Source organism: Pelobates fuscus, chromosome 4 (genome assembly GCF_036172605.1).
Source record: "Pelobates fuscus isolate aPelFus1 chromosome 4, aPelFus1.pri, whole genome shotgun sequence".
NCBI classification, from domain to species: Eukaryota; Metazoa; Chordata; class Amphibia; order Anura; family Pelobatidae; genus Pelobates; species Pelobates fuscus.
Genome location: NC_086320.1, coordinates 57,267,958 through 57,282,970, shown reverse-complemented (window position 1 = coordinate 57,282,970; position 15,013 = coordinate 57,267,958). Strand labels below are relative to the sequence as shown.

Sequence of the window (15,013 nt, the reverse complement as noted above, 5' to 3'; positions counted from 1 at the left end):
ATTTTCAGATTGCTCTGTTGTAAAGATTTTTACATTTTCTTTAAAGAAAAGAATTAGTACTATGAGAACATGAATCCAATCGACTGATGCTGGTAATTAAAAAGAAAAGATTACAATTATTTTTTTTTTAAACGTCCGAATGAATGAAAATAAAAGTATATTACAATTCAGCAGGCCAGTACATTTGCAGTTTTCTTTTATTAGGTGTGAAATCTAAGAATCCCCTGCCAACTCTTGAGGGTTCTATCCAGAATATAGAGTTGAAATTCTGCAGCACATCATTGGTCAAATGTGTCTCCGGGACCGTGGGATCAATAAAAATTTGTGCCAAAGCCCCAGGTATGTGCAGCTGGACCGTGTAAAACTTTATTGCCTGTATCGGAGAATTGGCCTTACTTTTTACAAGGAGTGTTACTGAAACAAGAATTTATTCATTGTTCCTATGAATCAGAGAGATTTTTTTTTTTGTATTTCTTTTTATTATGCCAGGATAATACATTATGGACATAGTGGTCTAAAATTAAATTAAAAATAAATTGTGGCATAAACTGAAAATTACATGCCTAGTACGATAATGATTTTTTTTTTACATATGTATATAGGTTTGTATTAATTATTCGCACCCTTAATGTGTGTTCAGTTTTATACATTAAACGAAAAATATATTTCTGGACTGACTTTTGTGCAATAGACAGTGGGCACACGTTTTAACTAAACAAACTCAATACTTCACAGTATCACAAACAAAAATGTCTTATGTCTTATTTTCAAGAAACCAATTTGGAAAAAAATTTTTTTTAAAAAAAGTTGAATATTAGAAAACTATTTTTCACATTAATACATTCTTACTCTCAAAAAGCAATTAGACCTCTCTATAATCATCTACATTTTACATTTTAAAATAATTATTTAATAAAAAAAAAAAAATTAATCATTTTTATCTGACCATGACATACTATATTGGCAAATTACATTTTAATTTCTTTCTGTTAAACAAACAAAAACAACAATCCATTTACACATAAATATCATATTTCTTTCCTACTCCTATTTTTTCCTGCCAAAAAATTCAAAGGCTATTGAATGGTGATAACTAATAACATGAAATAGATGTTAACCTGTCTAAATCACCTGATTAATAAATCAGTGGCCACCTCAATAAACATAGAATAATTAGTTATGCATCTATTTGCTATAAGGCGATAAAGGGTGCTGGAAAATTGCCAGAGTGATAAAGACCGTGACTGATTTTGAACTTGTGCATACAATAGAGCTTTGGATACTATCTAGGAAGTGCATGTTCAAGTCACTGTTTTATGACCATTGTAAAATCACAAGTTTATTTCCGATTTTAATTCAGTATGAAATTGAATTGCACATTGCCAGCGTTAAAGGATCAATTACACATGGGCTGCTTTCTTTGAATTTTTTTTTTTTTTTTTTTTAATGCACCATTCTGTTTTTCCCTTCTCACACAATCACACCTTACAGTGTTTGATTTTCAGTGTTTTTAAGAATCTCTATATGGATTTTACATTTTTCATTGTTTTTTAAGTTTATTATATTTAATGAAACTTTTATATATATTATTTTAAATAATGTATTTTTTTATTTATTTTTTTGAAAATGCCACTTTTTATATGGCTGAGCAGCTGGGTAAGACTCTACTGTTAGCTGACCAACTGCTAAGCCTGATAAAAAAGTAACCCCCTACTCTCTCCCCCCCCCCCCCCCCCCCCCAAAAAAAAAGAAATATCATTACGTTTCATTAAATGTAATACAATTTTAAGAAATTAAAAGGGAACATTTGATTTCAGTTGTCTATTAAATATCCATGCCATTATGTGTAGTATAGGCCCTTATACTCCCTCTCAACAATGACTGTAGGAGTTGGTTTTACTATAGTAACCACAAATGATTTGCTAAAGAAACATATACACTGCACTTGGCCTTAAATACAAGGGGTTCACATTGAATGGACACTCTCTCTAAACACCAAAACAACTTTATCTTAATGAGGGGGTTTAAATGTATAGATCATGCCCCTGCAGTCCCACTGCTCATTTATCTGCTGTTTACCAGTGAAACCACGTTATTTCTTCAGACTTAGCCACACCCCCTTGGCTGTCAATCACACAGTCTCATTACACACTTCCTGAAAAAAAAGGTTTCATTTTTAAATGTATCTCAATAGTTCTTACCTCTTGGTCTATTATTATTATTTAGATAGCGCCAACATATTCTGCTGTACTTTATAATTATAAAATTAGGATATTTGACAACATGTAATTTACATATGGAATGTAACCGAAACAGAGAATGAAGAAGGTCCTGCTTAAACTAGCTTACAATCTATGACGGATGGGTGAAAAATAAAAACCACATAAGATAAATAACAGCCTACTATTGCCAAGCAGCCCTCTGTGGTTGTAAAAAATAAATAAACATAGTTTATTTAATAATATAATATTTGATTTAAAAACATCTATTAATGCTAATAACATCTTCTTCAAGTTTGTGAATAGCGTACTGCATCCACAAAGCTTAGCTCCAGAAGCAATCGTTTTTTAGGGGTTTAGGAAATTAATCTAATAACTTCATTTTTTATTTTTATTTTAGCAGCCCTGTTCAATTACATTTAAAATATATATATTTTTACTTTCCCTTAAATAGTGTATTCATTTACATTTTTCTTTATTATTCTTGCCACTGAAGTCTGCCTCTTGATGTTAGCTCCATGGAAGTAACAGGGTCTGTTGCCTGCTTGAAAGCCAGGATAGGTGTAACAAGGTTATTTTATAAAAGTGCCAATTTCTATTAAAATCTTGTAAACTTTAAAAATAAAATAAAAAAAAGTGTGCCCTCTTTTTCATTTTACAAAAAGTGCAGATATCAATACAAATTGGCACTTTTATAAATGAACTTGGTTACCACCCAACTGGCTGTCAGTCAAGCAACATGTACTGTTGCTTCCAGGTTGTTTAGCTCAATGGAGCTAAACTCATGAGTCAGAAAATTGCTCAGCATAATTGTGATCTACCTCCAATGAATAAATACATAATTAAATGCAAGCATGGTTTAATTGCGGTTATATCTACAGTGTGATATAGATTATTTTTCTGTATTTGGTCAGTGGAGTTTCCCTTTAATGACTGATATTGATTTGTTCTATAACATGGGTTTGTAGGATACAAAGGGTGCACTTAAAGTAAAAGGGATAGTATAAGTTAAATTTCGTAGATTAACCACAAAAAAACACACACTAGAGTTGTTTATTTAAAAAAAAAAAAAAAAAGGAACACATTTTTTTTTTTTGATGTCCCATTAATTTGGGATAAACTTGAACAATGTTAAAAAGAAAATACACTTTTCTGTTAACTTACTTTTATTAGACATGATTTATGTATACCATAATGAGCCAATATATTATTTTGTTTTCTCAAAGGTGAAAGTGGCAAAGAAAAGCTGATTCCTTTAATTCAGGGTCCTTCTGACACCCGAGACCTCCACCATAGCAAGTGGCTCAAAGAAAGCCGAAAACCAGAATCGTTGTTTGGGCCAGATTTGATAGCCTTTACAATCCAGGTTCCTGAGCAGATGGACTACTGCCACAGCTCTGGTAAGTGTAAAATGTGTAGAACGCTACGCTCAGATTACATCCTCTAATTCAAAGCCATTCTCCTGGGAGATTTACTATAAAATGTGCCAAGTGACAAACTGTATATGTTTCACATCATATTACTACACTGTTGCTTCCACAAGAATAGGAGCCATTTGTCCAACAGTTAAATGCTCTTTTAGCCTCCTTGTAAGTTAAGTGATTGGTATAGACTTGCTGCCAGTTTAAAACACCTAATACTTCTTCTTCTTTTTTTTTCATTGCATTTTAAGAATCTGATCACCAAATTATTAGTGTTTTTTGAGGGGGTGGGGGCCTACTGCTCCTTGATATAGGTGTTAGAAAATATTTTTAGTATATTTTTAAGATTATTGTTTTTTGTTTTTTTGTGTGTGCATTTTTTGTATCTATTTTGCATTTTTTCTTCAGTAATTCACACAGTAAGAAAACATATTTTATGGTTTGAATGTGCGGAACAGTAACTAAACAAATTCTCTACATTCTAAAGCTTTCTTATAGGAATGCTACCAAGAGGTGCATTTATTTTAATTCAGGATGTGGAGGCTATAGAAAGGTACAGTGATTTTATGTTGGTAAATACATTAATATTAATAGAAACACTAGTTGTATGGGTCTCAGAAGAGTATTTTGTGAGGAACGCATTTTAAAGAGAGCGAAAGAACATCTTACTTGCAATGCAAAACTAAATATACATGTAAAACTTGTAAGCCACCATAGGTTCCTGATTTGATTTCATTACTTGAAAAAGGGAAATGCGAATCTTAGGCCAGAGTAGCCAAATTGGAAAATATCTCGAACTATATTCTTACTTACTATCAGTCTATTGGGAAGAGAAGCAATGCTTATTAATTGTGCAGATGGATCTGAACATTATAATAAACATACATAAGCACAACTGTCATCAACAAAAGGTGCTTCTACTTTGTTACTATGGGTAAGTGTGTATAGTTAATAATTTTATGACTTTGGCAGAAATGTATAGATTAAAAGATACATACCCAAAAATTACATGTTCCTTCTCCAAACTGGCCACCATCAATGGATGAAAAGCTGCCTGCACCCTAAATAAAGCATGTGTCCATACGTCATTTTTAGCAACTCTCTGCTTTTTGTAAGTGAGGGTTACTGGGAACAGCTACAGGCTCAGCTGCCAGTCAATACAGAATTTGGCGTGTTTGCTGATGTCATTAGCTAGATCAATATGTACATGCAGTGTCATTGACTATACAGTTACATGTGTTTGATAAAAAATTCTCGACACATAAAGCACCTCGGTTTGCTGAAGTGCATTTTGTGAAGAGTTTGTCGTCTTTTTTGCATTTTATAAATTAAGAAGTCTTGATTTCAATAGTAATTATTTTAATCAGCCAGCCAGGGGGCTTTTCTTCTGTCAATCATAGGTCCCAGGAGCTGTCAGGATCGGGACAGGGATCCAACACGCAGAGTACAAAGAGTGGAAAGGTACGTATACCGGGCCTTAGAATGGCCGGACTAACGTACCGAGAGTAAAGAATAGTCAGAGACAAGCCGAGGTCGAGGAAACGAGAAGACAGATAAGCGAGAGACAAGCCGGGTCAAGGGATAACAGAGAAGCAGGGTAGTACAACGAGCCGAGTCAAAAACCAATAGAGCAAACTAGAATACCAGAGCACTGAGTGACTAGACAAGCTAGAACCACGACAGGGCAATGAGCTGAAGTAAGGAGTAAGCTTAAATACCCTGGCTCTGGATGGAAATCACGCCTCTGACAAGTACCGATTGGATATCGGACACTTGAGTGACAGATCGCTCGTGATAGCGTCATGACGTCACGTATTGAGCGTCCTGCTAGAAAAGGACGTGGATTCCTCGCGGCCGGTGTTTAAGTGACTGGATGAACCGCGAGGAACGGGGGAAACAGCTCGCCTGGACGGATACACCACCAAGTCTCTACCTCCCTTAGAGGTAGATACCTCAGGTACCCTGACAGTACCCCCCCTCTCAGATACGCCCACCGGGCGGAATGAACCGGGGCGAGATGGGAAGCGGAGGTGAAATGCTCTGCGAAGGCGAGAAGCATGGATGTCCTCCTGAGGTACCCAACTCCTCTCCTCAGGACCATATCCCCTCCAGTTGACCAGATATTGCAATTTTCCCCTTGAAATTCTGGAGTCAATGATGGAGCTGACCTCGTACTCCTCCCGACCTTCCACCTGAACAGGACGAGGCGAGGGGACCTTAGAGGAGAATTTGTTGCAAATGAGGGGTTTCAACAAGGAGACATGAAAAGAGTTAGGAATGCGCAAGGCAGGTGGCAGAGCAAGGCGATACGCAACCGGATTGATACGAGTGAGAACCCTGTAAGGGCCTATGTAGCGAGGAGCAAATTTCATGGATGGAACTTTTAGGCGAATATTCTTAGTACTCAACCATACCCTATCCCCAGGAACAAAAACAGGAGCCGCTCTTCTATGTTTGTCAGCGTGTTTTTTGAACAGCGAGGAACTATGTAATAGAATTTGCCGAGTCTGATCCCATAATTTCTTCAGGTTGGCGACATGATCATCAACCGACGGTATCCCCTGAGAAGAGGAAACCGAAGGAAAAATCGAAGGATGAAAGCCATAGTTCATGAAGAAGGGGCTAGAGCGAGTTGAATCGCAAACAAGGTTATTGTGTGCGAACTCCGCCCAAGGAATCAGACCGACCCAATCGTCCTGGTGTTCGGAAACAAAGCAACGCAGATATTGTTCGATCTTTTGATTAGTACGTTCAGCAGCTCCGTTAGACTGAGGGTGATAGGCAGAGGAGAAGTTCAATTTGATGCCCATTTGAGAACAAAAGGATCTCCAGAAACGTGAGACAAATTGAGAACCTCTATCAGAAACAATCTCTGAAGGAATCCCATGTAGGCGAAAAACTTCTCTCGCAAAAATCTCCGCCAATTCAGGAGAAGTCGGAAGTTTAGGTAATGGCACGAAATGGGCCATCTTAGTAAATCTATCCACCACCGTGAGAATAACAGTCTGTCTTTTGGAAGCAGGCAAATCAACGATAAAGTCTATGGACAAACAGGACCAAGGTTTCTCAGGAATGTCCAAGGGGTGTAACAGGCCACATGGGGATGCATGAGGTAGTTTAGTCTTGGCACAAGTCTCACAAGCTGCGACGAACTCCTCAATATCTTTTCGAAGTGAAGGCCACCAGAAATCCTTGGATATCAGAGAGTATGTCTTGCGAATACCAGGATGACCAGCTATTTTACTTTCATGAAAACATTGTAAGAGCTCCAGTTGAAGTTCAGGAGGAACAAAGTTTCTTCCCTCAGGAGTGTTTCCGGGAGCTAGATGTTGTGACTTCAAGATCTGGTCAAGTAGCGGAGAATGAATTTTGAGACTGGTATTAGCAATAATATTGCATTTGGGTACAATGGAAGACAAAAGTGGTTCAACTGAAGCAGAGGGTTCATATTGGCGAGATAGCGCATCGGCTTTAGAATTCTTTGACCCAGGTCTGTAAGTCAGAACGTAATTGAAATGGGTAAGAAACAACGACCAACGAGCCTGTCTGGAGGACAGGCGCTTGGCCTCTCCGATATAGGACAAGTTTTTGTGGTCTGTCAGAATGGTAACAGGATGTAATGTACCCTCCAATAAATGTCTCCATTCTTTCAAAGCCTTGATAACCGCTAGTAATTCTCTGTCACCAATGTCATACCTGCTCTCAGTACCGGTCAATTTTTTAGAGAAAAATCCACATGGATGTAATGGTTTATCAACACCCAACCTTTGAGATAGAACAGCACCTAAACCAGTCTCTGATGCGTCTACCTCGAGCAAAAAAGGCAGAGAAGTGTCAGGGTGAACTAAAATTGGAGCGGAAGCGAAAAGCTCCTTGAGAGTCTTGAACGCAAGGAGAGCTTCAGTAGTCCAATTCTTAGTATCAGCCCCCTGTTTGGTCATGTTAGTGATAGGTGCAATAATGGAAGAATAGCCCTTAATAAAGCGCCTATAATAATTGGAAAAGCCAATAAATCTCTGTATGGCTTTAAGACCTGTGGGTAAAGGCCACTCTAGAATGGATTGGAGCTTATCCGGATCCATCTTAAATCCCTCCCCAGAGATCACATAGCCGAGAAAGGTTACCTGGGTTTGATCAAAGCTACATTTCTCCAACTTGCAGTACAAGCCATGCTGGAGAAGCTTGTGCAAAACCCTCCTGACTTGCTTGTGATGAATCTCAATCTCACTAGAATGAATGAGTATATCATCTAGGTATACAATGACGCACTCTTGCTGAAATTCCCTAAGAACCTCGTTTATCAGATCTTGGAATACCGCTGGCGCATTGCATAACCCAAAAGGCATAACAGTATATTCATAGTGGCCATATCGAGTATTGAATGCCGTCATCCACTCATGTCCCTGCTGGATTCTCACCAAGTTATATGCCCCTCTGAGGTCTAACTTGGTGAAAATTGTAGAGCCCTTCAAACGATCGAAGAGTTCGGTGATCAAGGGAATCGGGTAGGCATTTTTAATGGTTATCTTATTCAAGCCTCGATAATCAATACAAGGTCTCAAAGAACCATCTTTCTTTTTAACAAAAAAAAATCCAGCCCCGGCAGGGGAGGAGGACCTCCTGATGAATCCCTTGTCTAAATTCTCGTGAATATATTCCTCTAGGACTGAGTTCTCCTTTATAGATAATGGGTATACATGACCTCTGGGAGGCATGGTACCAGGGAGTAGGTTAATTTTGCAATCAAAGGACCTGTGTGGGGGTAAGGTATCGGCTTTCTTTTTGTCAAATACTGCCTTTAGATCTAGATACTGAGGCGGAATTTGTGTCTCTGTATGATTGTCAGAGGTATTCGATGTATTAGTTAATCCAAGAGGTAAGACCTTCCGCAAGCATTTTTCTTGACAATTCTCTCCCCACGAAACTATCTCCCCTGATTCCCAATTAATAATAGGGTTGTGTCTCCTCAGCCAGGAGTACCCCAGGACTATGGGAATAGACGGAGAAGAGATGAGCATTAAGGATATATCCTCTTTATGCAAGATGCCAACAGTCAAGTTAATCGGTATGGTCTCATGGAAAATAACAGGCTCAAGTAACGGTCTACCATCGATGGCCTCGACAGCCAGAGGTGTCTCTTTTAACTGGGATGGAATAGCATGCTTGGCAGCAAAACCCTGATCTATAAAGCTCTCAGCAGCTCCAGAATCGATTAGTGCCATAGCCTTAACTACTCCCTTCTCCCACTTTAAAGAAACGGGTAACACAAGCCTGAGCTCCTTGTAGTTGTGAATAGAGGACAAAGTAGAAACACCCAAGGCCTGTCCTCTAGAGGAACTTAGGTGCGAGCGTTTCCCGAACGATTGGGACAATTTAGGCGTAAATGACCCCTGACTCCACAATACATACATAAACCCTCCCTTCTCCTGTACTGTCTCTCCCTTTCAGTGAGATGAGTACTGCCTATCTGCATAGGTTCAGGAATACGTAAGTCTTCGAACTCAGAGATTTGAAAGGTAGGCGCTAGTTTAAAGGAGGGTCTACGGGTCCTATCTCGAGTGTTCTGCCTCTCTCTTAAGCGTTCATCAATACGAGATATAAAAGAAATTAAATCCTCCAAATTTTCAGGGAGTTCTCTAGTAGCGACCTCGTCAAGAATTACATCTGATAACCCATTCAGAAACACATCTATATAAGCCTGTTCGTTCCACTTAACTTCTGCCGCCAAGGATCTGAACTCTAGTGCATAATCCACAAGTGTTCGATTGTCCTGTTTAAGGCGCAACATTAATCTAGCTGCATTGACCTTTCTGCCAGGAGGGTCAAAAGTTCTTCTAAACGCAGCTACAAAGGCATTATAATTATAGACTAGTGGATTATCATTCTCCCATAAAGGATTGGCCCATCTCAAAGCTTTTTCAATGAGCAGAGTAATAATAAATCCAACCTTTGCTCTATCTGTAGGATAAGAGCGGGGTTGTAATTCGAAATGGATGCTAATCTGGTTTAGAAAGCCACGGCACCTCTCCGGTGACCCGCCATAACGTACTGGTGGGGTAATGCGGGAAGAAGCACCTACAGTGGCTACCTCTAGACCTGAGACTGCAGGAGAGATAGAAGGAGTACGTGTCTCCTCAGGTGGATTACTAGCACGAGACAAAAGTGCCTGTAGTGCCAAAGCCATCTGATCCATCCTATGTTCCATGGCGTCAAACCTGGGATCCGAAGAACCAAGCTGACTGTTTGTACCTGCAGGATCCATGGGCCCTGTCGTAATGTCAGGATCGGGACAGGGATCCAACACGCAGAGTACAAAGAGTGGAAAGGTACGTATACCGGGCCTTAGAATGGCCGGACTAACGTACCGAGAGTAAAGAATAGTCAGAGACAAGCCGAGGTCGAGGAAACGAGAAGACAGATAAGCGAGAGACAAGCCGGGTCAAGGGATAACAGAGAAGCAGGGTAGTACAACGAGCCGAGTCAAAAACCAATAGAGCAAACTAGAATACCAGAGCACTGAGTGACTAGACAAGCTAGAACCACGACAGGGCAATGAGCTGAAGTAAGGAGTAAGCTTAAATACCCTGGCTCTGGATGGAAATCACGCCTCTGACAAGTACCGATTGGATATCGGACACTTGAGTGACAGATCGCTCGTGATAGCGTCATGACGTCACGTATTGAGCGTCCTGCTAGAAAAGGACGTGGATTCCTCGCGGCCGGTGTTTAAGTGACTGGATGAACCGCGAGGAACGGGGGAAACAGCTCGCCTGGACGGATACACCACCAAGTCTCTACCTCCCTTAGAGGTAGATACCTCAGGTACCCTGACAGGAGCTAAGTGCAAGTGCAAGTGACAAAGACTTGTCCAAAACACATGTGTCCTGCAAAAAACTTTCCAATGAGCCGTATTACAGCTCCGTGAGAAGTCTGTACTTGGGCAACCGCTTGCACTCATGGTTGGTCCACTGGTGTATTTTTGAGCACATGCGAGAGAGTATGTGCTGAGGACTTGCAGTAGGTGCAGATACTAGATCTGAAGTTCTAAACCTTCACGATGTAGAAGTTTTAAGTAACCTCATAGAAAATAGGCTAAATAAATAAATCAGACCAGTCCTGCCATAATCAGGATAATTGGATGACAACAAGTTGTGCTGGTAGGAAAGTGTTTGTCTTTTGTAAGCCTTAGTTGTGCAATGAACACCTTGTGAGTTAAATGAAAGGGAATTGAAATATTTTATCTATCCATCCATGTGTTAAATCTGCAAAGTAACTCGGCCTTTACTTTAAGGACTTCTGTTGTCAATCAGTGCTCTGAATTCAGAGGGCAAGAGTGGCTTTGTAGGATTCATTAGCTGTTGTATTACACATGAAAACACTGTACTTACCACAGAGCAATGACTTTTATACACCGTACTAGAGAATGATTAACACTTTAGAATGTATGGGTGCTACTTAAAGGAACACTATAGGGTCAGGAATACAAACGTGTAGTGTTTGTGTTAAAATTTAGTTTAGACCCGTGTCCCTGTTAAAAATTGTTAAAACTCACCTTAAGTACTCACATGCCATACACCTTATTAACAAATATGCACCCAACGTGCCAACACTAGAATTCTGGGATAATCTCAAAGACTAACTAGAACGGTTACCGCACGGAATGACTATCGTGGGGTGGGGGCTTCAATGCTGTGCCGTGTCCAGCCGTCGACAGGAGCATGGGATATGGGCAATTGCGCTCCCATGGAAGGGGAGCCCAGGGTCCGCTACAGTGACAACTTGGTTTAACTATCTAATGAAGGGAGGGAACCCAGACCCTGATATCTCATTAGCCAACATAGTGTTACTGCCGAAGCCGGGAAAAGACACCTCTCTGCCAGAAAACTATAGACCAATATCTCTAATAAACCACAATTCCAAAATCCTAGCAAAGTACTAGCGGAAGGACTGTCCCCCGTACTGACGGGACTGATACACGCTGACCAGGTGGGCTTTGTACCAGGGCGCCAGCTATTCGAAAACACTAGACGAAACATAGACCTTATATGGACACAGGCCTCCACACAAACCCCGACATTATTCCTATCCCTAAACACCGAAAAGCTTTCAACAGGGTAAAATGGCCTTACCTATTCGAACTGTTAACACACCTATATTTCCCGTACATCACAACTTTTAGAGCAATGTGTACCAATGTCAGTGCACAAATCAGAATTACAGGAGCTCCTAACACAACCTTCACATTATGCAACGGAACACGACAGGGATGCCCACTCTCCCCGTTACTGTTCATACTCTCCCTGTAACAGCTACTTCAAGCTATATGCATGAACCAAGAGTTACAGGGCATAACGGTGGGTAGACAGAGATTTACTGTGTCGAGCTATGCAGATGATGTTCTGCTGACCCTCACACACCCCAAAGAATCCATGGAAGCCGTGGCACAAGAACTAACGGAATATGGGGATCTTCCGGGTTACAAGGGTAACCTGAACAAATCTAGTGCACTCCCAATAGCTTTGTCGGCGGTGGATGAGGCATACATCGGAGACAAATACCGTATACACATAGCACACAGGTGTATACAATATTTGGGCATCCAGCTGACAGCGGACCCCAAGCTGATGTACACTACTAATTATAATGCCCCTCTTCAAGATCTTACTGGGAGACCTAGATAGGTGGGTGGACAAGCCAATCTCATGAATCGGAAGGGTCCATTCAAAAAAGATAAACATACAGCCCAGATTATTGTTTTATTTCAAAGCGCTACCGATACCAATCACCAAATCTGACCTTGCACCACAACAATAAACTATAGGAGATTTTATTTGGCAAAACAAGAGGCACAGAGTCTCTCGTAACGTTCTGTACAGACCTAAAACAGAGGGCGGCCTGGGCCTACCTAACATATACTACTACTACCTAGCAGCGCAGTTAGCACAGATAGCAATGTGGCACTCCACACCAGACGAGTGCAGATGGGCAGATCTAGAATCCAACATGATGGGAGCTGATCTTCCTCAATTTTATATTTGGTTACCCAGGGAACATAGAGCACTCATTCGGACACAATGCCCAGTGCTTTTGAACTCCCTCCGAGTCTGGGACAAAACGGCACTAAAATACGTATTAACCTCCTCACCTTTGCCAATAATCCCCTTTTTGAGAAATAGGGCCTTTCCCCCGGGAATGAAAGCACACAACTATAAAAACATAGAATACACCGGGCTACAAAGAGCTATTCACCTGTATGAGGGCAGCTAAATTATACCTTTCAGGGAACTGAGGGAAAAGACCTCTTTAAAATCTGCTGATTTCTTTAGATACCTCCAGATTAGGGACTTTGCCCAGCCTACCCCTACCAAGTCACATACAGGGTACTTTACATATATAATACTGCTGAACCCAAACCGAAGGCCTGAGCAATCAAACCCTAAACTCCGAACCCCGAACATATACCCTTCTTTCTTCATCTAAGCAATCTTTAATTTCCCTTTCTTTTTAGTCTTGTATGTAATGAGCTACAAATATGTTACACTATTGAAATGTTCAATTTGTTCCTTTCTTTACAAAAAAACCCCCAAAACTTTGTCAAAATGTATGAAGCCTACGAAACGAAGAAGAGACCACACTCTGCATTAACAACATGACAGTACCAAAAATAACAAATGTTTACAACCATCTGTACAAATTTAAGATGTATAACAAAAGAATATATTCTGTAGTGTTGAAACTGCAAATTATATGAGGGCATACCAAAATAAAGAATTAACAAAAAGAAAAGAAAATGCCTGCATTAAGCTGTAGTTTTTCTGGTGACTATAGTGTCCCTTTAAATAAACTTTAATAATGTTTGAGATTGTTCTAAACTAAATATACTTAAATAAAAATAATAATAAAAAAATGCTTATGTTGAGAACATGCTAAACATTCATGGGGCTATCCAGCAAATCCAAAAATCCATATATGTAATTTGTAATTGAATAACAAAATCAGAAGTGAGCAAGACTTTTCTTCAATAAAATTTAGTGTTTAAACTGTCAAACTGCACCCGTATATTAAGTAGATAAAGGAGCATCTTCTGAGCCTCCTGTCCTATTTACCTTAATCTTCCAGATGCTGAACTCCTCGAGCTTGAGTTTGTCAGAGGATCAGTGAAAACATGTTTAAAGCAATTTTTTATTGTACAGGGTGCATTTTTATGATGGAATAAAAACTCATGAACCATAACATTTGAGATAGGACTAATTATAAACCTATAATAACAATTTTCCAGTTCCCATCACATAGTATGCGTGTATTAATGGCATTGCATATCTCATCTGTTAGTTTGCTTATTTGATCATGGATTGCTACATTTTAAAGAATTGCTATTTTCTGAGAGAAGGCTATCTGTTTCTTCATTGACAATGGGGGCAAAATTATGTACCAAGCTTCTGTTTGTTTCCATAGCTAGACAAATAATATTAAAGGAACACTACAGGGTCAGGAACACAAACATGTATTCCTGACCCTAGAGTGCAAAACCCACCATTAAGGTGGCTGACGCCCCCCCCACCCCCACCCCCCCAGCCACCGGCACTGCCCCGCCCCCTTGGTGACATCATTGGAATTGCTGATTTTTAGCCAATCCAATTCTTTCCCCGATTGGCTAAAATCGGTAGGGGGCAGGGCCAAACAGCATTTTTGCCAATCAGCACCTCCTCATAGAGATGCATTGAATAAATGCATCTCTATGAGGAAAAGTCAGCGTCCCCATGCAGATCGTGGAGATGCTGAACGGCAGTGCTGCCTATTGCCAGGAAGCATCTCTAATGGCCATCTGAGGAGTGGCCACTTGGAGGTGTCCCTAGGGGCAATGGAAACACTGCATTTTCAGTGTTTGCATGAAAATGCCTGAAGGCAATGATTCAACTCACCAGAACTATATTAAACTATAGTTGTTCTGGTGACTAGTGTCCTTTTAATATATTTTGTACTAGCTTCCAAAGTGTTTCAAGGTTATCACAGGTGAACTGAAGTATTGCTCTCCTTTTAAGATCTACCTTCTTAAAGGGACTACAGGTTTGAATTGACCGCCTCCCGCATTTTAATAGATTTTAATTACGTTTTGAGATAGATAAAGCATAACAAATGCTAAAATATTAAATACAAAAGTAATATGTCAGAATTTCCCTTCTTTGTTGCAAACTTGCATCTTCCATAGTGCTTCAGGCATGGTATTATTATGATTATTATTGATATTTATATAGCGCCAACTAATTCCGCAGCGCTCTACAATATTATGGTACTGATATCATAGCCAGTCATAGTGCATGTGTTGTCTTCAACAGGCTCTCTGAATTCTAAATCCTAATTACAGTTGGCTTG

General features: G+C 39.9%; 1 protein-coding gene across 2 annotated transcripts in view; it reads left to right on the top strand.

Annotated features, from left to right (window-relative positions):
• VPS13B (vacuolar protein sorting 13 homolog B) overlaps positions 1-15,013 on the top strand; it is an 843,188-nt gene that overhangs the window by 272,977 nt on the left and 555,198 nt on the right. For both annotated transcript variants that reach the window (XM_063451210.1, XM_063451211.1), the window contains exons 18-19: positions 205-339; positions 3,446-3,619. In XM_063451210.1, coding sequence (XP_063307280.1) covers positions 205-339; positions 3,446-3,619 — 309 coding nt within the window. The remainder of the gene's footprint in view (positions 1-204; positions 340-3,445; positions 3,620-15,013) is intronic.